Source organism: Ursus americanus, chromosome 5, assembly GCF_024610735.1.
Source record: "Ursus americanus isolate L20-20 chromosome 5, mUrsAme1.1.p, whole genome shotgun sequence".
Taxonomy (NCBI): domain Eukaryota; kingdom Metazoa; phylum Chordata; class Mammalia; order Carnivora; family Ursidae; genus Ursus; species Ursus americanus.
This window is the reverse complement of record NC_142131.1, coordinates 31247359-31273016: the sequence shown is the minus strand read 5'-3', so window position 1 is coordinate 31273016 and position 25658 is coordinate 31247359. Positions and strand designations below refer to the sequence as shown.

General features: G+C 38.1%; 1 protein-coding gene and 1 pseudogene across 1 annotated transcript in view; both read right to left on the bottom strand.

The window, feature by feature from the left end:
• The window catches only part of ANKRD31 (ankyrin repeat domain 31), a 168651-nt gene that overhangs the window by 86329 nt on the left and 56664 nt on the right, over nt 1–25658 (bottom strand). Inside the window, 2 exon segments of the mRNA XM_087862065.1 lie at nt 11749–11891; nt 22884–23039. Coding sequence (XP_087718191.1) covers nt 11749–11891; nt 22884–23039 — 299 coding nt within the window.
• Nucleotides 6213–6440, bottom strand: LOC123800247 (metallothionein-2 pseudogene; annotated as a pseudogene).

Here is a 25658-nt window from a genome sequence, read left to right as displayed (position 1 = left end):
CAGACAAGAGGTCCTTAACCTACAAGGGTAGAAACATAAGCTTGGCAGCAGACCTATCCACAGAGACCTGGGCAGGTCAGAAAGGACTGGCATGATATACCACCAAGAATACTGTAGCCAGCAAGGCTGTTATTCAAAATAGAAGGAGAGATAAATTTGCAGATGACATGATACTCTATATGGAAAACCCAAAAGAAGCCACTCCCAAACTATTAGAAGTTATAGAGCAATTCGGTAACGTGGCAGGATACAAAATAAATGCTCAGAAATCAGTTGCATTTCTATACACGAATAACGAGACCGAAGAAAGAGAAATTAGGGAATCCATCCCATTTACAATAGCACCAAAAACCATACGTTACCTTGGAATTAACTTAACCAGAGACGTAAAGGACCTATATTCTAGAAACTATAAATCACTCTTGAAAGACATTGAGGAAGACATAAAAAGATGGAAAGATATTCCATGCTCATGGATCGGAAGAATTAACATAGTTAAAATGTCCATGCTACCCAGAGCAATCTACACTTTCAATGCTATCCCGATCAAAATACCAAGGACATTTTTCAAAGAACTGGAACAAACAGTCCTTAAATTTGTATGGAAACAGAAAAGGCCCCGAATCTCCAAGGAACTGTTGAAAAGGAAAAACAAAGCTGGGGGCATCACAATGCCGGATTTCGAGCTGTACTACAAAGCTGTGATCACAAAGACAGCATGGTACTGGCACAAAAACAGACACATAGACCAATGGAACAGAATAGAGAGCCCAGAAATGGACCCTCGGCTCTTTGGGCAACTAATATTTGATAAAGCAGGAAAAAACATCCGGTGGGAAAAAGACAGTCTCTTCAATAAATGGTGCTGGGAAAATTGGACAGCTACATGCAAGAGAATGAAACTTGACCACTATCTCACACCATACACAAAAATAAACTCCAAATGGATGAAAGACCTCGATGTGAGACAGGAATCCATCAAAATTCTAGAGGAGAACATAGGCAACAACCTCTACGACATCGGCCAAAGCAACCTTTTTCATGACACATCCCCAAAGGCAAGAGAAACAAAAGATAAAATGAATTTATGGGACTTCATCAAGATTAAAAGTTTCTGCACAGCCAAGGAAACAGTCAGAAAAGCTAAGAGGCAGCCCACAGAATGGGAGAAGATATTTGCAAATGACACTACAGATAAAGGACTGGTATCCAAGATCTACAAAGAACTTCTCAAACTCAATACACGAGAAACAAATAAACAAATCAAAAATGGGCAGAAGATATGAACAGATACTTTTCCAATGAAGACATACAAATGGCTAACAGACACATGAAAAAATGTTCAAAATCATTAGCCATCAAGGAAATTCAAATCAAAACCACACTGAGATACCACCTTACGCCAGTTAGAATGGCAAAAATAGACAAGGCAAGAAACAACAATTGTTGGAGAGGATGTGGAGAAAGGGGATCCCTCCTACATTGTTGGTGGGAATGCAAGTTGGTACAGCCACTCTGGAAAACAGTGTGGAGGTCCCTTAAAAAGTTAAAAATTGAGCTACCCTATGACCCAGCCATTGCACTACTGGGTATTTACCCCAAAGATACAGACGTAGTGAAGAGAAGGGCCATATGCACCCCAATGTTCATAGCAGCAATGTCCACAATAGCTAAATCGTGGAAGGAGCCGAGATGCCCTTCAACAGATGACTGGATTAAGAAGTTGTGGTCCATATATACGATGGAATATTACTCAGCTATCAGAAAGAACGAGTTCTCAACATTTGCTACAACATGGACAGCACTGGAGGAGATAATGCTAAGTGAAATAAGTCAAGCAGAGAAAGACAACTATCATATGATTTCTCTCATCTATGGAACATAAGAACTAGGATGATCGGTAGGGGAAGAGAGGGATAAAGAAAGGGGGGGGTAATCAGAAGGGGGAATGAAACATGAGAGACTATGGACTATGAGAAACAAACTGAGGACTTCAGAGGGGAGGGGGGTGGGGGAATGGGATAGACCGGTGATGGGTAGTAAGGAGGGCACGTATTGCATGGTGCACTGGGTGTTATACACAACTAATGAATCATCGAGCCTTACATCGGAAACCGGGGATGTACTGTATGGTGACTAACATAATATAATAAAAAATCATTTAAAAAAAAAAAAAAAGAAGGAGAGATAAAGAGCTTCCAGGACAAACAGAAACTAAAAGAATTTGTGATCACTAAACCAGCCCTGCAAGAAATATTAAAGGGAATCCTTTAAGCGAAGAGAGTCCAAAAGTAACAGAGCAAAAAGGAACAGACACAATATACAGAAACAGTGACTTTATTTATATAATACAATGGCACTAAATTCATATCTTTCAACAGTTACTCTGAATGTAAATGGGCTAAATGCCCCAATCAAAAGACACAGGGTATCAGATTGGATAAAAAAGCAAGACCCATTGATATGCTGTCTACAAAAGACTCATTTTAGACCCAAAGACAGCTCCAGATGGAAAGTGAGGGGGTGGGGAACCATTTATCATGCTAATGGACATCAAAAGATAAAAAAACTCCCAACAAACAAGAGTCCAGAGCCAGATGGCTTCCTAGGTGAATCTACCAAACATTTAAAGAAGAATATCTATTCTTCTGAAGCTATTTCAAAGAATAGAAATGGAAGGAAAATTTCCAAACTCGTTCTATGAGGCCAGCATTACCTTGATCCTAAAACCAGACAAAGACCTCATCAAAAAGGAGAAATAGACCAATATCCCTGATGAACATGGATACCAAAATTCTCACCAAGATACTAGCCAACAGGATCGAAGAGTACATTAAGAGAATTATTCACCATGACCAAGTGAGATTTATTCCTGGGCTGTAAGGGTTTAACATCCACAAATCAATCAATGTGATACTCTACATTAATAAAAGAAAGGACAAGAACCATATGATGCTCCCAACAGATCCAGAAAAAGCATCTGATAAAGTACAGCATCCTTTCTTGATTAAAACTCGTTACAGTGTAGGGACAGAGGGAACATACCTCAATTTCATAAAAGCCATCTATGAAAAGCACACGGTGAATATCATTCTCAAGGAGGAAAAACTGAGAGCTTTTCCCCTAAGGTCAGGAACACGGCAGGGATGTCCACTATCACTGTTGTTCAACATAGTACTAGAAGTCCTAGCCTCAGCAATCAGACAACAAAAAGAAATAAAAGGCATCTGAATCGGCAAAGAAGAAGTCAAATTCTCACTCTTCACAGATGACATGATACTTTATGTGGACCACCCAAAAGACTCCACCCCAAAATTGCTAGAACTCATACAGGAATTCAGCAATGTTGCAGGATATAAAATCAATGCACAGAAATCAGTTGCATTTCTATACACTAACAATGAGACAGAAGAAAGAGAAATTAGGGAGGTGATCCCATTTACAATTGTACCCAAAACCATAAGATACCTAGGAATAAACCTAATGAAAGAAGCAATGGATCTGTACTCTCAAAACCAGAATACTCATGAAAGAAATGAGGAAGACCAAAGAAATGGAAAAACATTCCATGCTCATGAATTGGAAAAATACTATTAAAATGTCTATGCTATCTAGAGCAATCTATATATTCAATGCAATCCCTATCAAAATACCATCAACTTTTCACAGAGTGGGAACAAATAACCCTAACATTTTTATGGAACCAGAAAAGACCTGAATAGCCAAAGGAATGTTGAAAAAGAAAACCAAAGCTCGTGGCATCACAATTCCAGACTTCAAGCTTTATTACAAATCTGTAATCATCAAGACAGTATGGTACTGGCACAAAAACAGATGCATAGATAGATGGAACAGAATAGATAACCCAGAAATGGACCCTCAACCCTATGGTCAACTAATCTTCGACAAAGCAGGAAAGAATGCCCAATGGAAAAAAGTCTCTTCAACAGCTGGTGTTAGGAAAATTGGACAGTCACATGCAGAATGAAACTGGACCATTTCCTTACACCACACACAAAAATAGACTCAAAATGGATGAAAGACCTAAATGTGAGACAGGAATCCACCAAAATCCTAGAGGAGAACACAGGCAACAATCTCTGTGACCTCAGCCACAGCGACTTCTCACTAGACAAGTCTCCAAAGGCAAGGGAAACAAACGCAAAAATGAGCTATTGGGACTTCATCAAGATAAAAAAGCTATGGTGACTAACATAACATTAAAAAGAAAAAAAGAAAAATAAGCTTTTTCACAGTAAAGGAAACAGTCAACAAAGCCAAAAGACAACCTACAGAATGGGAGAAGATATTTGCAAATGTCTTATCAGATAAAGGGCTAGTATCCAAAATCTATAAGGAACTTATCAAACTCAACACCCAAAGAACAAATAATCCAATCAAGCAATGGGCAGAAGACACGAAGAGACATTTTTCCGAAGAAGATCTACAAATGGCCAACAGACACGTGAAAAAATGCTCAACATCAGTTGTCATCAGGGAAATACAAATCAGAACCACGATGAGACACCACCTCACGCCCATCAGAATGGCTAAAATTAACAAGAAACGACAGATGTTGGTAAGGATGCAGAGAAGGGGAACCCTCTTACACTGTTGGTGGGAATGCAAGCTGGTACAGCCACTCTGGCAAACAGTATGTAGGTTCCTCAAAAAGTTAAAAATAGAGCTACTCTATGACCCAGCAATTGCACTACTAGGTATTTATTCCAAAGATACAAATGTAGTGATCCAAAGGGGCACCTGCACACTAATGTTTATAGCAGCAATGTCCACAATAGCCAAACCATGGAAAGAGCCCAAATGTCCATCAACAGATGAATGGATAAAGAAGATGTGGCTGCATACACACACACACACACACACACACACACACACACACACACACACACACTGGAATATTACTCAGCCATCAAAAAGAATGAAATCTCGCCATTTGCAACAATGTGCATGAAACTAGAGGGTATTATGCTAAGAAAATAAGTCAATCAGAGAATGAAAATTGTCATATTATGTCACTCATATGTAGAATTTAAGAATCAAAACAGATGAACATAGGGGAAGGGAGGGAAAAATAAAATAAGATGAAAACAGAGAGGGAGACAAGCCATAGAGACTCTTAACTCTAGGAAACAAACTGAGGGTTGCTGGAGGGGAGGTGGGAGGGGGGATGGGGTAATTGGGTGATGGGCCTTAAGGAGGGTGTATGATGTAATGAGTACTGGGTGTTACGTATAACTGATGAATCACTGAACTCTACCTCTGAAACTAATAATATACTATATGTTAATTAATTGAGTTCAAATTAAAAAATAAATAAACAAAAGGAAAAAAAAGGAAAAGAAGTTTTGTAAGGGAGTTGCCAAAAGGGCTGTTGTTTATCTCTGGAGGTTTTGTGTCAAATAATAACCCATGTAGTATGAGAGTGACTCAGGATCAAGGAGCATGAAAAGGGGACTGGAGGAAGGGAAAAGGCAGGGTCTAGAGCCCCACTTTCCTGGAAATCTGAGTTGGTGATCCCAAGGGAGTAGATACATTACCTTGGCAGTCTCTTTAGGGAGTGGATAATCTGCTTCACCAAATATCCACAATTACCATTTCCCTCTGTAGTCTTGATTTTATGAATTCTGAAGCCTACTTACTTCTCCTCTAACTTGAAACACTCTCTTCTCACCAAAAGGCAATAAATAAATGACTTTTGCTGAGTATTTCCCCCTTTTTTTTAAAAGATTTATTTGAGAGAGCATGAGTAGAAGCAGCTGAGGGAGAGAGAAGCTTAATCAGACTGTACCAAAATGGGGTTTGATCCCACGACCTTGAGATCACGACCTGAGCCAAAACCAAAAGTCAGACGCCCAACCAACTGTGCCACCCAGGCACCCCTACCCCCTATTTTAACCTACATTTAGATTCTATATTAGCTCTCTGTTGCTACCTAACAAATTACCCCCAAATGTAGTGGCTCAAATAAATAATAAATATTTATAATCTCACAGTTTCTGTGGGTCAGGAATTGGAAGCAGCACAGGTAGGTGGTTTTATATCAGGTTCTATCTCTATCTTCTTTTTTCTTTTCTCTTTTCTTTTGCCAGAAAAATCTAGATGAGATTAATGTCATTCAAATATTTCATAGAAACAGGAATGTAGCAACTGGGTTCAGGTAGGATGAAAAAGTGAAAAAAATGGAGGTATGTTTATGTTGATATATTTACATCTGGAACAGGCACTCCTCCACATGAGGCAGAGCAGCTGCACGTGTCCAATGCCTCCTTGCAGATGCAGCCCTGGGCACACTTGGCATGACTAATGGGGCAGTAGGAGCAGCAGCTCTTCTTGCACAAGGTGCATTTGCACTCTTTATATCTGCAGGAGACAGAGCAGGTACAGGAGCTCCTGGTGGAGCATGAGCAGTTGGGGTCCATTTTGAGCTGAGGTGAGGATGGAGGTCCAAAGTGGATGATGCAGGGAGACACTGGTATGGGCTGGAGGTGTGGTTAGTTTCTTATGAGGATGTAGTCAAGAGGATGGCTGGAGATACAATTATGTAAAAGCTTGACTGGGGCTGGAGGATCTATTTCCTAAGATGCCTCGGTCACACAGGTGTGGGACACAGACCTTAGTTCATTGCCATGTAGACTTCTCCATAGAGCTACTTGAGTGTCCTGATATGACATCTGGCTTCCCTCATAGAATGAACCAAAAGAGAGAGAGAAGTAAAAGAACAAGGAAGAAGCTATAGTACTTTCAACCTAGCATCAAAAGTCATATACTGTAACTTCTGGCATATCCTAGTTGTTAGAAGCAAGTCACTGACACTCCAGGCCACAATCCTGGGGAAGAGAATCAGAATCTTTTGAAAAGAAGAGTATTAAAAAATTTGTGGATATATTTTAAAGCTACCACGGGTTCCTAACTAGGACAAGCAGAGGAATTTCAGTAAGTGGGCAGCATCACAATCTCTACTTCTTTGGCTCATCAAACAGTAGCCTCCTTAAGGAAATATACTTCTATTTCAAGTTTGCTTACGGATTTTCACCTTTAATCATATTACTGAATCAAATACTTTCTTCCTGGGATGCCTGGGTGGCTCAGTCAGTTAAGCATCTGCCTTCGGCTCAGATCATGATTCCAGGGTCCTGGGATCAAGTCCCACATCAAGCTCCTTGCTCAGTGGGGAGTTTGTTTCTCCCTCTCCCTCTGCTGCTCCCCCTGCTTGTGCTCTTTCTGACAAATAAATAAAATCTTAAAACAACAACAACAACAAATGCTCTCTTCCCTCTAAAATCAGCTGCCCTACTTGTGTAAGAAACAAGTAGGAGAATAAAAATTTTTTTTAAGTTTTAATTTAAATTCCAGTGAGTTAACACACAGGTAATATTAGTTTCAGGATTCAGCACTTCCATACATTGCCCTGTGCTCATCACAACAAGTGCACTCCTTAATCCCCATCACCTATTTAACCCATCTCCCCACCCATCTCCCCTCTGGTAACCATCAGTTTGTTCTCTATAGTGAAGAATGTGTTTCTTGGTTTTCCCTTCTTCCTCTTTTTTCCCCCTTCGTTCATTTGTTTTGTTTCTTAAATTCCACATGAGTGAAATTATATGGTATATGTTGTTCTCTGACTCATTTTCCTTAGCATAATACCCAGAGAATAAAATTCTTTCAAGTACTTGAAAAGACAGTATCTTGACTATACTTTGCTAATGAAATATGCACAAAACAGAAAGAACTACAAAAAAACCCTTCATCAGTAGTTTCATTGTTAATAATAATAATGTTAATATTGATAATAATATTGCTAGTAGTAATATTAAAAGTATATTATACAATAAAGAAGTAAATTAATGTAGTAAAAACAAATGTTGAGCCTCAGAGACATATATAAGTAAAAAATCAAAGTTCAATATAAATCTATTATAATATTAAGTTGAAAATAGAAATATCAATATGAACTCACAATCCTTCCTTATATATCCTCTAACTTGAAAAATATGTATTTTATTAAAAATTCCTAAAAGCAATGATATCTAATACCAATGAGCATACCTAGCATCCAGACTGTGGTCTCTAAATAGATTATCCATTAACAGAAAATGTAAGAAGAAACAAGCTATATAACACCACAAAAATAAAATTAGCCAAATCCAGAATTTAGGAAATTCTATAAGACAAAGACCCATATGCTAGAAGACATAAGAAAACACAAAATGGAGGAAGGATTGTTATAGGTCAAAACATATTTAAGAGCCACAACAAACATTATGTAATGAACGGACCTTGATTGATCCTGATTCAAACAAAAACGTGCTATAATACCACATTTTTTTAGATAACCTGGGATATTTGAATATGGATAGGGTATGAAATGATATTAAGAAACTGTTAATATTTATTAGGTGAGATAATATTGTGGGTGTAAAACGAAGCCCTTATCTGTTAGAGATGCAGGCTCAAGTATTTATGAGTAAAATGGTATGATGTCTGGGATTTCTTTTAAATTCCCAATAACAACAAAACACAGTTGTGTTTGAGCCCGTTGAGGGAGTCTGGCTCTTTATAGTATAATATAATATATAACCAAACTTCATAACAGAGTTCACTCTAGATATACATGGAATGAATAATCAGTATGTCTGAGGGATATTTTTTCAATATATATGAACCCTAATAACACTGTCAACCAACCTCCAATTCAAGATCTCATATACTCATATACCACATACACCATTTGATGATATTATTCATTAAATAACAGCTTTGTTAAAATCATGATAGCTTACATCAACATGTCATGCCATTTTCTTCACCTATTAACAAAGTAAGCTGAATAAAAGAGAAGTCAAGTTTAGTCTGACATGACTTGTTCTTAGTAATGCCAGATTCTCAAAGATCACTACATTCTTGTCTAAATATCTTCCTTATGTCTAATAATTTATTCTTGATTTTTCTAACGAATCAGAATGAGCCACTCATCTATAATTCTCAAATTTCATTTTTTCCAATTTAAAAAAGTGTACCTCTTTTTAACAGTTTTAGTGAGATATAATTCATCCATTTAAAAAATATAATTCAATGTTCTTTGGTATATTAAGAGAGTTGTATAACTATAATCACAATCTAATTTTGGAACATTTTTAAAAAAAGATTTTATTTATTTATTTGACAGAGAGAGAGCACAAGCAGGGGGAGTGGCAGGCAGAGGGAGAAGCAGGCTCCACGCTGAGCAGGGAGCCTGATGCAGGACTTGATCCCAGGTTCCTGGGATCATGACCTGAGCTGAAGGCAGATGCCCAAATGACTGAGCCACCAATGCATCCCTAATTTTGAAATATTTTAACACCCCCTAAAAGAAACCTTTTAACCATGATCTGTTACTCTCCATTCCCCACTTTCTACCTTCCATTCTTACTCTTCTTTCTGTCTCTAAAGATTTGGACTACTGCAACTATTAATGGCTTTTTACTTCTTAAAAAACAGGGTATTATCTTTTAGTATCTCCCATCTTTTAGTATAAAAGTCAATTCCTGTAAGACAAAATATATTCAAGTTTTTTCAACTCTGGAATATTTAAGAAGCTCACACTGTCCAGGTACTGAGTCCAGCTTCAAGTTCCCAGGACTTCCTTGTCTGTTATCTTAGTCCTGTGACAACTAAGGCATGGGACCAATACAATACTCAGAGTCTAGACCATTTTTCTGATCATATTTGCATCACGTAAGAGCTTCCTCCAAGGTTAGCCTCGATCCTCATCTGATGCTCCCACCATACCTACTCCATCCTCCAAAACAATGTCCTGCCCTGCTTTGATTCTTAAGGCTTTGGTTCTTAAGTCAGTCCAGAACTGACCTGGAGTTTGGAAATCTCTCTTGGACTGGGTTAAGTAACTTTCTGGCTCCCCCAGCGAAAAAGAAAGGGAACGGAACAAAGAAGACCGTGATTTCACCCCACCCCACTGGGTTTTGGCTTTTAATTCTCATAACTGTTCTCTAGACTTCCACTTTTGTCTTGTCATTCTCTTTTCTCCTGCCATCAGTCAGGACATGCCACAGTGCCAGAAGCACATGAGTCACAGGAACATATAGTTTGGCAAGAGGGAGTGAGATAAGTAGTGAGGAAATTAGATTCTGCAGTCAGAGCCATGTGTCTTTGGTCCCTTTTAATTCACTGAGGGGGTAGGAGAAGCTACATATCTGCAAAGGCCAGAGAGGGGATAGCCAGTTCTAGCCCGTGAGGCAGAAATTGACTAAAGCCAAGTTACCAGATGGGACAAAAGAACAACTGAGAAAGAAAAGAAGAAAAAGTAAAGTGCTCAGGGCTTACATTGCCCAAAGGGGGAAAAGACACTTGACTAGGATACATCGGCCCTGACAAGTTGAAGAGCAGATGCGCCATGAGAAGGAAGAAGTGCTTTGGCATGAGGTTTCTCTAATGGAGGTCACCTTTGAAGAGGGGATAAAGGACAGAGAAGGCTCACACCATCACTTGTCCAAGCCTGGATTCTTCTGGCCATTAAATTAGGTCCCAAGCAGAATTCCCTCCCCACAGCCCTCTCTACAATGTGCAGGGGTGACCACCTATTAGCAAGTGATATATTATCAAAAAAGGCAAAACAGCCTAAACTTTCCTGAAGTACTGTTTCACATTAGGAAGGAATATGCTCTATCTATCAATGCCTGTGGCTCCCGGCAGCCTTCTTCAGCTCTACCTGTCAGTCATTTCTTCCAGAAGTATGGAGAACATAACTTCCTGAGCCCAGCTGATTAGGTCCCTTTCCGTTTTTTTTTTTTTTTTTAAAGTGTTGCTCTTAAGAGACACTATTTTTTTTTTTAAAGATTTTATTTATTTGACAGAGAGAGAGAGAGAGACAGCGAGAGAGGGAACACAAGCAGGGGGAGTGGGAGAGGAAGAAGCAGGCTCATAGCGGAGGAGCCTGACGTGGGGCTCGATCCCATAACGCCGGGATCACGCCCTGAGCCGAAGGCAGACGCTTAACCGCTGTGCCACCCAGGCGCCCCGATTAGGTCCCTTTCCTATTCTAGGAGTTTGAACCCAGAGGCAACTTCCAATACCTGAAATAAATAACAGGATATTTTCAGCAAGTGCCTCAGTCCTGTAGCATGGTGCCTAGACCAGAAAAATACCTGGGAAGCTCAGAGCTTAAGTGACTTCTGAAATAAACTGTATGTGCTGGAATCAATCATCTTAATTTAATATTACCATCAACCATCTTAATAGCAGCTACTATTAACCAATTTGTATGGAACTACAGTATTTTGATATTTTAACCATTGGTACATCTATGCTAGTATATACTGGCTGATCATTAAACCCAAGAGATTCAGGTCTTATGTGGACTCTGAAAGTGACATTAGTGTCCATAAAGCTGGATGCCTCCTATCAGGACTGGACATCACTGTGTAATACTTTACAATCAGGAAACTTTCTGGTAAAACCTATAAAGCACCATACTAAAAGAGTCTTAGAGAAGTGTACGTTTAAAAAAGACTATGTATAACCAAAACATGATCTATACTTATTAAAAGTAACATGTAAAATGGCATCTACTATATTAGAACAATGAATCTCTAACACAGTAAAACTTTATTACATATTCTAAGTATCCATTAGCAGAATGAACTAACTGAATTCCTAAAACTGATAGGTTCCAGAGATTTTTAATACTTGCAGAATGTAGTATTTGCTTTGCAAACAAAAGCATCACAGTACCTTATAATGTCCATTTATCACAGCATCGTGTAGGGGAGTGATCTGGTACATTCCTTTGATATTTACATCTGCTCCACCTTTTAAGAGTTCACTTGCTGTCTGATAAAATCCTCCTACACTAGCTTCATGAAGTGCTGTCCAACCTATTACACAAGAAGGAAATGGTATTTATGTTTTGTGCTTGCCCTTAAAATAAAAACTCTATCTTGTTTCTTTAAAAATATTTTGATTATATGAGACAAGATAATCTTACCATGAAAATAACTCTATTATTAGATGAATTCAATAAATCTGAGGGCCAAATCAAATTCCTACCCCCAACTCAGTTGTGAAAAAATATGAAAAGAAGTAAGAAAAATGTTTTAAATAAGTAAAATATTTGAAACTATTCCTGCCCTCCTCAAATAAAAAGGCTGTAAGGGAGTCATTATTAGCTCACTGAGAATGCTAGTTGCAGGCTACTTTTCTGCAGAGAAGAGGGGGGGGGGAAACAAACTTTATTTATAGCTCAAGGTACTTCCATTAAAGTGACCCAGCTGGTAGGAATGCACAAAAGTCACTTCGAAAACATATATTCTTTTCTCCTTATTTGTAAAAAGCTATTTACAGTAATCCTTTTTTTTTTTTTAAGATTTTATTTATTTGAGAGAGAGAGTGCAGGGAGAAGCAGAGGGGGAAAGAGAGGGACAAGCAGACACTACGCTGAGCACGGAGCCAGATGGTGGGCGCGATCTCAGCTTGAGATCATGACATAAGCTGAAACCAAGAGTTGGATGCTTAACAGACTGAGCCACCCAGACGTCCCTATTTACAGTAGTTCTAACACCAAGTGTTTTAAGAAAACCAGTCACACAGACAAGCATCCTTGTCTGTTAGCCAGAGACAATGGTATAAGTTATATTTATTAAATTCCAAGAAATCATAGGACTGATGAAAGAAAACCTAAAAGTTGCATGTTAAAAAGTGTATTTCACTCTTTCCAGAACCTTCTCCATAAGGCAGGGTTTCTCTAACTCAGCACTAACATTTTGAGGTGGATAATTTTTTGTTGTTCTGAGCATCCTATTAGATGCCAATAGCACCCCACCCCATTCCAGTTGTAACAACTAAAAACGATTCCAGAAACTGCCAAGTGTCCCCTGAAAGGCAGTATCACCCCAGTTAAGACCCATTGTCATAAAATGTTATAGAAGCAGTTTCTCCAATGTTACTAATTAGAAGACTTTGAGGAAGAAATGAAGAGTACTAAAAATGGTAAATATATAGTTATAATAGAGTTTTTTTCCCTATAAATTTCCTTAAAATGCATGTGACTATTTAAATCGAAAATTATAACATTATAGTTTGGTGTTATTAATGTATACAGATGTTATATATATAGTACAAAAGGGAGCTGTGTTCAGTGTTTTTACATTTTATAGAAATATACTAACTCTAAAAGGACTGAAACATTAAAGATGTATATTGCAATCACCAGAGTAACTACTACAAAATAATGCAAGGACAAAGAGAGGGGGGAAAAAGATAATATGCACAAGAAACAATTAGTAAAATTGCAGTCCTCAATCCAAATGAAGATTGATTAATCACCCTAATTAAAAGGCAGAGATTGTCAGAATGGATAAAAAAAGCTGTCTATGGATAAGAAATATGCTGTCTATAAGAAATAAATTTTAAATAAAAAGAGATAGGTTGAAAATAAAAAGATGGGAAAAGATATAGCAAACAGACAAGAAACTAAGAAGGCTAGGGTGCCTATATTAGTATTATATATAGTAACTTCAAGACAAAGCGTATTACCAGAGATGAAGTGAGATATTTCATAATAATTAAAAGGTCAATTTATCAGAAGAAAGATATGACAATTACAACGGTGTATGTACCTAATAATGAAGCTTCAAAATACAAGCAAAAATGGACAGAATTCGGGGCACCTGGGTGGCGCAGTCATTAAGCGTCTGCCTTCGGCTCAGGGCGTGATCCCGGCGTTCTGGGATCGAGCCCCACATCAGGCTTCTCTGCTAGGAGCCTGCTTCTTCCTCTCCCACTCCCCCTGCTTGTGTTCCCTCTCTCGCTGGCTGTCTCTCTCTATCAAATTAATAAAATCTTAAAAAAAATTTTTTTAAATGGACAGAATTAAAGGGAGAAATTGACAAATCCATAATCACAGTTGTTAATACTTCAACACCCTTCTCATAAAATGACAGATTAACTAGACAAAAAATCCATAAACACAAACATGATATTACCAACCATCTTCATCTAAGTGATGCTTATAGAACATTACATACAACTGAAGAAGAAACATTCAAGTACACAAGGGATATTAAGACAGACAGACCATATACTAGGTACTAGACCAATTCTCAATAAATAGAAGGATCAAATTCACAGAAAGTATATCCTTTAACCAAAAGGAAATCAATACCAGAAAGATACCTGGACAATCCTCAAATATTTAAAAATTTAACAACTTCTAGTATGATCTTGGGGTGAAACAAATAATCCATGCAAGAAATTAAAAGTATTTAAAAGTGAATGATAATGAAAATACAACATATTAAAATCTGTTAGATGCAGCAAAAGCAGTATTTAGAGGGAAATTTAAAGCTTTGAGTATCACAGGGGAAAATGTACAAAAATCTGTGACCTCATTTTCAACCTTAAGAAACTAGACAAAGAAAAAAATAAACCCAAAACACGTAGAGGTCAAAAGAAGCAGAAATTAATAACATTTAATACAGATAAGAGACAAAAATTTAAAGCTAGAAGTTAGTTCTCTGAGGAAAAAAAAGCAATAAAATTGAAAATCCTCTAGCTTAAACTACTTTAGGAAGGAAGAAAAAAAAGATAAAGGAGAGAAGGAAGAGAGGAAATGAGCAATATCACGAATGAAAGATAAATTTATATCCCTAAAGATCTGCAGATATTAAAACAATAATAGGGGAATATTATAAATAACTTTATGCCAATAAATTCCATAACTTAGATAAAAAGGACAAATTCCTCGAAAAAGTACAGCTTACCAAAACTGACACAAGATGAAACAAAGTATGACTAGCTCACACACAGGTGAAATTTGCATTTATTATTAAAATCTTGCCACAGAAAAAAATTATAAGCTCACATAGTTTTACTCTGTCAAACATTTAAGGAAGAAAAAAACCCCCAAACTTACACAAACTCTTCCAGAAACTAGAAGAGAATACTTCTTAACTCATTTTATGAGGTCTACATAACCCGGATACCAAAACAAAAATCATTACAAGAAAATTATGAACCAATATTATTTACATAGTTTTAAAAAATCCTTAACAAAATACTAGCAAAACCTGATATCAAAACCAGACAAAAGCATTACAACAAAAAGAAAATTACAGACCAATATTACTCATGCTCACACATGCAAAAATCCTTAACAAAAGAGCAGCAAACTGAATCTAGCAATATATAAAAGGATGATTTATCATGACCCAGCATCCATTCCTGATAAAAATACTCAGGAAATTAGGAATGGATTCCTCAATATGATGAAGAGCAGCTATAAAACCTACAGCTAATATCATGCTTAATGGTGAAATAATGAAGAGGCAAAACCATCAGAAATACTGAATAATATCAGAGAAGTATCAGAACAGCGGCTTCTAGGGAGTGGGGGCGGGGAATGACTGGGAAGAGAGATGAGTGAAATTTCTGGGATGCTGGTAATATTCTATCTTGACAGAGGTTTGGGTTACACAGGTGAATATATTTAAGATCTTCATTTTACTGTATGAAAATTTCACCTCAAAAAAGAAAAAAAAACTGGAACTCTAGTTAGAGACATTAATGCTGAGGTGTTCAGTGGTAAAATGTACTAACTTTCTTTGAAATGCATCAACATAAGGATGGACTGATGGACAGAGATTTACAGATGGATAGGAATGAAATAATAAGAAATTTTATTGGTTTCTGCCCCCTGGTTCCTGGGACAGAGCTCCTAAACCCTTGTAAACAGGGGTGCTGGGACAATCTATTGTTCTAATATTTGGTCTCTCACCCCAGTGCCTCATGTAGAACCCCCAAGACCTCTGCAATTTCGTAAGTGATAGAAGTGTCTGACACAGAGCTCCTAAATCCCTCGCTATTCCGGGTGACAGAAGTATCTTTTGTTCTAATGAAGCAACTTTTGGTGGGCTCCTGGAAGGGGGCTGGTCATAAGAACGACCAAGTCACAATCAGAAACTTGGAAGTTTCAGCTCCATGTCCCCCTCTCCCCTGCCCTGCCTTCATGATGAAACCTCCATAAAAATCCCCAAACTCTGGGGTTTGGAGAACTTTTCCAGGTTGGTCAACACATCTACATGCTGGGAAGGACATACTCTAAATCCACAGGGATGGAAGCTCCTGTGCTCAGGACCCTCCCAGGCCTCACTCTGTATCTTCATCTGGGTATTCATCTGTATCCTTTGTCATATAATAAACTTATATGGTATCATATAATAAACTTATATGATAAACATAAGTGTTTCCCTGAGTTCTGTGGGCTATTTTTGGAAAAGATCAAATCCAAGGAAGGGACTGTGGGAACCTCCAATTTGTAGCCAACTTGAACATAAATTGTGGGTAACCCAGAGACCTAGTACTTGTGACTGGCCTCTGAAGAGGGGGTGGCTGACAGATTCCTAAACCTGTGGGATCTGTACTAATTTGGGTTAGTGTCAGAAATGAACTAAATCGCAGGACACCCAGCTGGTGTTGGAGAATTGCTTGATGTGTTGAAAATCCCACACATCTGGTATCAGAAGTATTATGAATAAAAAATAGAAACAGAAGGAAAACTACCAAACTCATTCTATGAGGCCAGTATTACCTTGATCCCAAGACCAGGCAAAGACCCCATCAAAAAGGAGAATTACAGACCGATATCCCTGATGAATATAGATGTCAAAGTTCCCAACAAGATCCTAGCTAATAGGATCCAACAGTACATTAAAAGGATTATCCATCACGACCAAGTGGGATTCATCCCTGGGATGCAAGGGTGGTTCAACATTCGCAAATCAATCAGTGTGATAGATAACATTAATAAGAGAAGAGACAAGAGCCATATGATCCTTTCAATTGATGCAGAAAAAACATTTGACAAAACACAGCATCCTTTCCTGATTAAAACCCTTCAGAGTGTAGGGATAGAGGGTACATTTCTCAATCTCATAAAAACCATCTATGAAAAGCCCATAGTGAATATCATTCTCAATGTGGAAAAGCTGAAAGCCTTTCCCTTAAGATCAGGAACACAACAAGGATGCCCACTCTCACCACTATTACTCAACATAGTACTAGAAGTCCTTGCAAAAGCAATCAGACAACAAAAAAGAATAAAGGGTATTCAAATTGGCAAAGAAGAAGTCAAACTCTCTCTTCACAGACGACGTGCTACTTTATATGGAAAACCCAAAAGACTCCACCCCCAAATTACTAGAACTCATACAACAATCCAGTAATGTGGCAGGATACAAAATCAATGCTCAGAAATTAGTTGCATTTCTATACATGAACAATGAGACTGAAGAAAGAGAAATTACGGAATCAATTCCATTTACAACAGCACCAAAATCATAAGATATCTCGGAATAAACTTTACCAGAGAGGTAAAGGATCTATACTCTAGAAACTATAGAACACTGATGAAAGACATTGAAGAAGACAGAAAAATGGAAAAACATTCCGTGCTCATGGATCGGAAGAATAAGCACAGTTAAAATGTCTATGCTACCCAGAGCAATCTATACTTTCAACGCCATCTTGATTAAAATACCAATGACATTTTTCAAAGAGCTGGAACAAACAATCCTAAAATTTGTGTGGAACCAGAAAAGACCCCGAATCGCCAAGGAAATTTTAAAAAAGAAAAACAAAGCTGGAGATATCACGTTGCCTGATTTCAAGCTATACTACAAAGCTGTGATCACCAAGACAGCATGGTACTGGCACAAAAACAGACACACAGACCAATGGAACAGAATAGAGAACCCAGAAATGGACTCTTGGGTCTATGGGCAACTAATCTTTGACAAAGCAGGAAAAAACATCCAGTGGAAAAAAGACAGTCTCTTCAATAAATGGTGCTGGGAAAATTGGACAGCTATATGCAAAAGAATGAAACTTGACCACTCTCTCACACCATACACAAAAATAAACTCCAAATGGATGAAAGACCTCGATGTGAGACAGGAATCCATCAAAATCATAGAGGAGAACATAGGCTGCAACCTCTTCAACATTGGCCACAGCAACTTCTTTCATGATACATCTCCAAAGGCAAGAGAAACAAAAGATAAAATGAACTTGTGGGACTTCATCAAGATAAAAAGTTTCTGCAGAGCAAAGGAAACAGTCATCAAAACAAAGAGGCAACCCACAGAATGGGAGAACTTGCAAATGAAGCTACAGACAAAAGGCTGGTATCCAAGATCTAAAAAGAACTTCTCAAACTCAATACACGAGAAACAAATAATCAAATCAAAAAATGGGCAGAAGATATGAACAGACACTTTTCCAATGAAGACATACAAATGGCTAACAGACACATGAAAAAATTTTCAAAATCATTAGCCATCAGGGAAATTCAAATCAAAACCACACTGAGATACCACCTTACGCCAGTTAGAATGGCAAAAATAGACAAGGCAAGAAACAACAAATGTTGGAGAGGATGTGGAGAAAGGGGATCCCTCTTACACTGTTGGTGGAAAGGCAAGTTGGTACAGCCACTTTGGAAAACAGTGTGGAGGTCCCTCAAAAAGTTAAAAATAGAGCTACCCTATGACCCAGCAATTGCACTACTGGGTATTTACCCCAAAAATACAGATGTAGTGAAGAGAAGGGCCATATGCACCCCATTGTTCATAGCAGCATTGTCCACAATAGCTAAACGGTAGAAGGAGCTGAAATGCCCTTCAACAGACGAATGGATAAAGAAGATGTGGTTCACATATACAATGGAATATTACTCAGCCCTCAGAAAGAACGAATACCCAACATTTGTAGCAACATGGACGGGACTGGAGGACATTATGCTAAGTGAAATAAGTCAAGCAGAGAAAGACAATTATCATATGGTTTCACTCACTTATGGAACATAAGGAATAGTAGGGAGATCAGCAGGAGAAGGAAGGGAAGAATGAAGGGGGGGTAAACAGAAGGGGGAAGGAACCACGAGAGACTATGGACTCTGGGAAACAAACTGAGGGTTTCAGAGGGGAGGGGGGTGGGGGATTGGTATAGGCCGGTGACGGGTATTAAGGAGGGCACATATTGCATGGAGGACTGGGTGTTATACGCAAATAATGAATCATGGAACACTACATCAAAAACTAATGATGATATGGTGACTAACATAATAAAAAATTTTAAAAATATACTGAGAAAAAAGAAGTGTTATGAATATAAGTAGAGGAGAAACACATGAGTGTTTTCCTTTATAGTAAGTATGTAATAAAAATAAATATGTAGAATCTAGGTTTTAAGTATCTGGATGCATTCTTTTAACTTTTCAGTATGTTTAAAATTTTTCATAATGTTACAAGAAATTTCAAATAAATAGCTCACATGTGAACTTTTGAAACATAACCACTTAAGGACTACCTATTTTTAAAAACATAATATATTATGTTAGTCACCATACAGTACATCCCTGGTTTCTGATGTAAAGTTCCATGATTCATTAGTTGCGTATAACACCCAGTGCGCCAAGCAATACGTGCCCCCATTACCAGTCTATCCCATTCCCCCACCCCCTCCCCTCTGAAGCCCTCAGTTTGTTTCTCAGAGTCCATAGTCTCTCATGCTTCATTCCCCCTTCTGATTACCTCCCCTTTCTTTATCCTTTTCTTCCCCTACCGATCTTCCTAGTTCTTATGTTCCATAGATGAGAGAAATCATATGATAATTGTCTTTCTCTGCTTGACTTATTTCACTTAGCATTATCTCCTCCGGTGCAGTCCATGTTGCAGCAAATGTTGAGAACTCGTTCTTTCTGATAGCTGAGTAACTGAATGCCACTTTAAATGAGACCCAAGCAAGGATGATCCAGTGATAAACAGTATCAGTCTTTTTTTTTTTTTTAATTGGGGGGGAGAGGCAGTGGGAATCGCCAGCAGATGCCCCACTGAGCAAGGAGCCCATCCATGCAGGGTTTGACGTGGGGTTCACACGGGGTCCAATCCCAGGACCCTGAGATCAGGACCAGAGCCAAAATCAAGAGTCAGCCGCTTAACCGATGGAGCCACCCAGGTGCCTCTGAATAGTATCAGTCTTACGGTTGAAATAAAATTCCCAGCATCGACAAAGCCAGAAGGATCTTTACAGAGCCACTGTAGACCGGAAATGGCTACACAATGCAAAACGACATCAAACACACTAAGAATTTCCCTTCCCCTAGGGATTATTCCTTCTGTCTTATAAAACCACTCCTTCAAAATAAAGATGGACACATTTTACAACAGATCTTTTATTATCTCCCAGATCTGCAGGTTGGAAGAGCCTTAATTTTTTTTTCTTTTTAAAAACTAACATCTTAAAGGAAATCTCTCTAAAGCTTTATAAGATAGTAAGTTTCCCAGAAAGAGAAGATAACAACACATTTTAATAAAGATCCTAGTACTTATAGGCTCTAATGTAGCAACTGTTAACACCCACAGAGGTGTAAGTGCATGCTCTTCTGTATTATACAGTCCTCAACAATGTGGCCTCTCATTTTTATGTTCTTATCTGTCTCTTGCCTTGCTGTTAAACTTCTTGCTATTATCAATATCCTGGACTGTGCCAGCCTTTACTTTCAGTTCGAATGTGCCACAGACTTAGGAATCAGATAGAATTCTGTGTAAAATAATGCTCGAGGCATTGGTATGAGAGGGTTTTAGCAAAGAAGCTTTATGAGATCTGTTTTTGGGTATTCAGAGTTTCTTCAGCCTACTTCCTGGTTTCACCTTTGTTTTTGATAGATGAAGAACTACTGCAACCATTTTTTTAAATCAAAGACAAAGATATCATAAAATGTAAATGAGGATTCATAATGCAAACTATTACCTATGACAAATCATTGGTCTATTATTATAACATCTTATGAATTTCTCAAAAGGCACTTATTCTTTCTTGGACTGTATCACAGAATATATTTAAGCTTTTCTAGTATACGTATGTTTCTGTTTTCACAACATCTGGTACATACGGGCATATGTAGAAGCTCACTACAATGAACTGATGTATCACATGGAGGTCATACATCTCTTGCCAGTAGTTCCTGAACTTCACTGAGAATACAAATCATCTGGGGAAATATGTTAAAATGCGGATTTCAAGGTTTTAACCTACAGATTTTAATTGTGAGACGGTGTTTGTGTGCATGCGTGTGTCTTGGAGGGTGAAATAAACATTTTAAACAAACCACATTTTAAACAAACACTGCAGGTGACTGATGAAAATGGTTGTAGTCAAGTCTTTAAAAACACTACCCTCTGCAATTTTGTAAGATGGAACAGCCAGAAGCAAAGATCAGAGCTAAGATGCAAAGTGAGAAGGAAAAATAGAGAACAAGAGAGTTCAAGAAGCCAGGAAAGTATGTTAAGGATAAAGAATTCATAAGGTCACAGAAGGTCTCCTCACTGCGCCAGGAGAAAGTGCACAATAAATGGCCGAAGACAAGTAGAGAATAAACACCAAGGATGTAAACAATGGCACAGAAAAGGGCTAATGAAAAAAAATATATTAAGAGATTCTTGGGAAGTCCATAAAGTAGAGTTAGCTGCATGTAGAGCTACTCCTGAACTTAAGGAGCAGATAGAGACTAACAGCAAGTACCACACATTTCTGAAGGGAGCAAGTGCTTTGGCTAGCAAATAAGGATCCAAGGTTGAGGGTCACAGGACATTGGTGGTTCACTTGGGTATGAGATTCAGAACAACGGCCTGTTAACCCCTGATTATCATATAAACACATGCTTTACTAAAGTCAGTCTAATCACCTGCTTGTCCGTGGACTGTGCTGTTCATCCCTGTGCCTCATAAGACTTTTCGCACTGTTTCACAAACTGAGAAAGTCTAGACACCTAATAAAAGTATGGACACATAAATGCACTACCCAGGCTGGCCCAGTGCTGCTCAGTGCCTTAAGCACTTAAGTGTCCTTAAAGAAGCGTTCTTGTCCAGGAGAACATCAGCTTCTCTCCACAAAAAACACTGTAACAGAGATCCAGCCATGTGGAAAGAATGTTCTGAGCTCCCTTCCCCACCTTCTCTACCTCATACTCTCTTCTCTCCATATCCCTGGCCATTGCCCCTGCTGTACATCTACCATATTACCTCAATTTCCCTCATAGCTCAGCATACCATCAGCTTCCTTCAGCTTTTGAGCTTCTTTTCCATTCAAAGTTGAGTCTCACCGTAACAATGCCCATGCAAAGCCAACAAGTCAGCCACAGGAACCGCATCCTTCTGTGGAAGGCCACTGCACATGGCCCAACTGGTGCGCCCTGGGCAGGCATAATCTTTTTTTTTTTTAATAAAATTTTTTTATTATGTTATGTTAGTCACCATACAGTACATCCCAAGTTTTTGATGTAAAGTTCCATGATTCATTACTTGCATGTAACACCCAGTGCACCATGCAATACGTGCCCTCCTTAATACCCACCACCAGCCTAACCCGATCCCCCACCCTCCTCCCCTCTAAAGCCCTGTTTTTTTCCCAGAGTCCATAGTCTCTCACGGTTCATTCCCCCTTCTTTTTACACCCCTTTCCTTCTTCCCTTTCTTCTCCTACCGATCTTCCTACTTCTTATGTTCCATAAATGAGTGAAACCATATGATAACTGTCTTCCTCTGCTTGACTTATTTCGCTTAGCATTATCTCCTCCACTCCTGTGCAGGCATAATCTTTGAAGATGAAATATAATGCTCTTCTCCTGCCCTTCCCTCCCCACCTTACCACATCCCTGGGAGAAGATGGTGATCAGTTACCTAAGCAGAAAAATTACCTGGAAGCTTTCTGTCTGTGACTTGCCTTACACCCACTTCGTCATACTTTCAAAGGAGTGACTAAGCAGAAATTATGAACCACTCTCAAGATAATTGTGCGTGGTAACCCCAACTTACCAGCATAACTTGTCTGATTAACATTTCCACCTTTTATTATATAATGATGAACAAGACCAACGTCATTATGCAGAGCAGCCTGATACAGTAAGTTCTCTCCAAAAATGTTTCTACGGTTAATGCTAGACAGAGATATTTTATTCCTCTTCATTTTTTCTGAAATGAGGGGATGAACAAAAGAAAACAAAAATTAATAATCCTTACTTGAAAATCGGGAAAAATACAAGTAACAGTGTGAATCCACTCAACATTCAGGAATTATACTATGAAAGAGTATTTCATCCATAAACCCAACTATAATGTTATCTACATGCAAAAAGGTAAAAGAAAAAATGTCATTAGTTTGAAAATACTTGCAGTACATTATAAATCATGTAAGCAGTTTATGTTTATTGAAACCCCATGAAAGCACATACATGAGAAGACTAACAGATTATTTTCTTAAAAGTTCTGGTGAAAAGGATAATTTAAATCTAGAATTAGAGTTATTAAATAACAAAATACTATAGTACCAAAATGTGTTACAACACCATGAGGAAAAAATCTCAGAAGTATATAAGGAAGATACAGAAATTAACCCCAGTGAGGCCAGAAAAGAGAATGCTAAATTTGTTTGTTACAAATAGTTGTCATGAATTTAAATAAAGAAAAATGATCTTGATCTGTACAACAGTTTTATTTCCTAAGCCAGAAAACAGACAATTAGATTCCCAGGTTATGTATATCAGGTATCATTTCTCCACTGTGTCTCCTGATATTCCTTATTTAGATACTCTAAATCCTGTCATCTTATGGAATAGTTCATTTGGTTTTACTGTATTTCAGAATAACATTGACGATAGCTTTTCCAATTCTGATCTACCTAATCTGCCTTATCCTAAAATCTCACAAAAATAACTGAGTACAGCAGCACATTTTTAATGGATCACAATTTATCTGCTTTGCCTTTATTAGATTTCCTCCATTCAGTTCCACTGTAAAGCAAACCAACTTCTGAACATTTGAACCTATCTTCCCTCACTCAAGACTAGAAAGCATTCTGCTCCTACCAGATAAACTGTATGCTTACAAAAAAATAAAAAGTATTCTTTATTCCAAGATCTATCTTTGCCAGTTGTACTAGTTATGTAATTTATCAGAAATAACAAATTAAGAATAAAAAATTTTTCAATGAAAACTAAGATGTAGAAGACATTCACTTCCAATCACAACTAAATAATTGTCATGACTTGCCCTTCCATTGCAAACAACTAAAAAAAAAAAAAAACTAGACAAAACATATGGGGTAAAAAAACCCTATATTCAGACACCGGAGAACAGGCAATTCAGATCTATGACTCCTCCCAGAGAAGGGAAACAACAGAGTGAGCCCTAAGATCACTCTTGTCTGGAGGCACTTTCCAGCATATAACATAAGCATAGCAAGGTGATCCTGCTGAGCTGAGGAGATAGAGATTCAAGCTTCAGGAGGCTAGGATGATTAGATTTTGCATGGTACGGTACCAAAGATTTGGGAAGAGAGAACAGGTACCAAAAATCTATAAAAGGGACTCCTTGAGTCACTATCTAAATACTAAAGTGCTCATATGTAGGTTGAGTCTTCATGAGGCTGGACAAGAACAACTACCAGAGAACTATAAAATAACAATCCTGAGAGATCACACAGGCCTGGGAAACATTTACATTCCTGACGCCTGAGGAGAGAGACCTTGCTGAACAACCAGATCATTCGTAGAGACCCCTGACAGGTCATGTTTTAGTAGAAAGGGCTAACTTAGCTGTATAATAAAGCCTACACCAAACCTGCTTAACAAGGTTTTTTTAAAAAAATTGAAAGGATAAATCTGATCTTCAAGTAACTTGTGGGTCAAAACAAAATTCAACATTCTTAAAATATACAGAGACATTCAGTAACATCTTGTTGCATGTGGATATCCAATTGTTCTCCTCTACAAAAGCCTTGTGCCTTTGTTAAAACTCAGGGTTTATTTCTGATAGGCTATTTTGATTATTATAGCCATTACCACTTTTTTGTTGTTTTGAGAGAGAAAGAGAGCATGAACACGTGAGTGGGGGAAGGAAAGAAGAGGCAGGAGGAGAGGGAGAGAGAGAATCCTAAGCAGGTTCCATGCCCAACACAGCCATCTCACAATCCTGAGATCATGCATGACCTGAACTGAAAGCAAAGGGTCAGATGCATAACCAACTGACCCATCCAGGCTCCCTGCCATATATATATTTTTAAAGATTTTATTTATTTATTTATTTATTTATTTATTTATTTATTTATTTATTTAGACAGAGAGAGAGAGAGAGAGTAAGCCAGGGAAGGAACAGAGCAAGGAGACTCCACACTGAGTGCAGAGCCCAACTCGGGCTTGGTTCCACGACCCCAAGATAATGACCTGATCTGAAATCAAGAGTCAGATGTTTAACCGTTTAACCAACTGAGCTACCCATGCACCTTGTCCTGCCATATAATTCTTAAAATCAGGCAGTGCTAGCCCTCTAACTTTGTCCTTTTCCATAACTATTTACCATTCTAGGTCCTCTGCATTCCATATGAGTTTTAGAACCAGCTTGTGAATTTCTACAAAAAAACCCTACAGGAATTTTGATTGGGATTGTGTAGAATTCATAGATAATATCTGAGTAGAAATAATATCTTAATATTCAATCTTCTGGGACAGCTGTGTGGCTCAGTCAGTTGGGTATCTGACTCTTGATTTCAGCTCAGGTCATGATCTCAGGGTTGTAAGATCAAGTCCCGTGTTG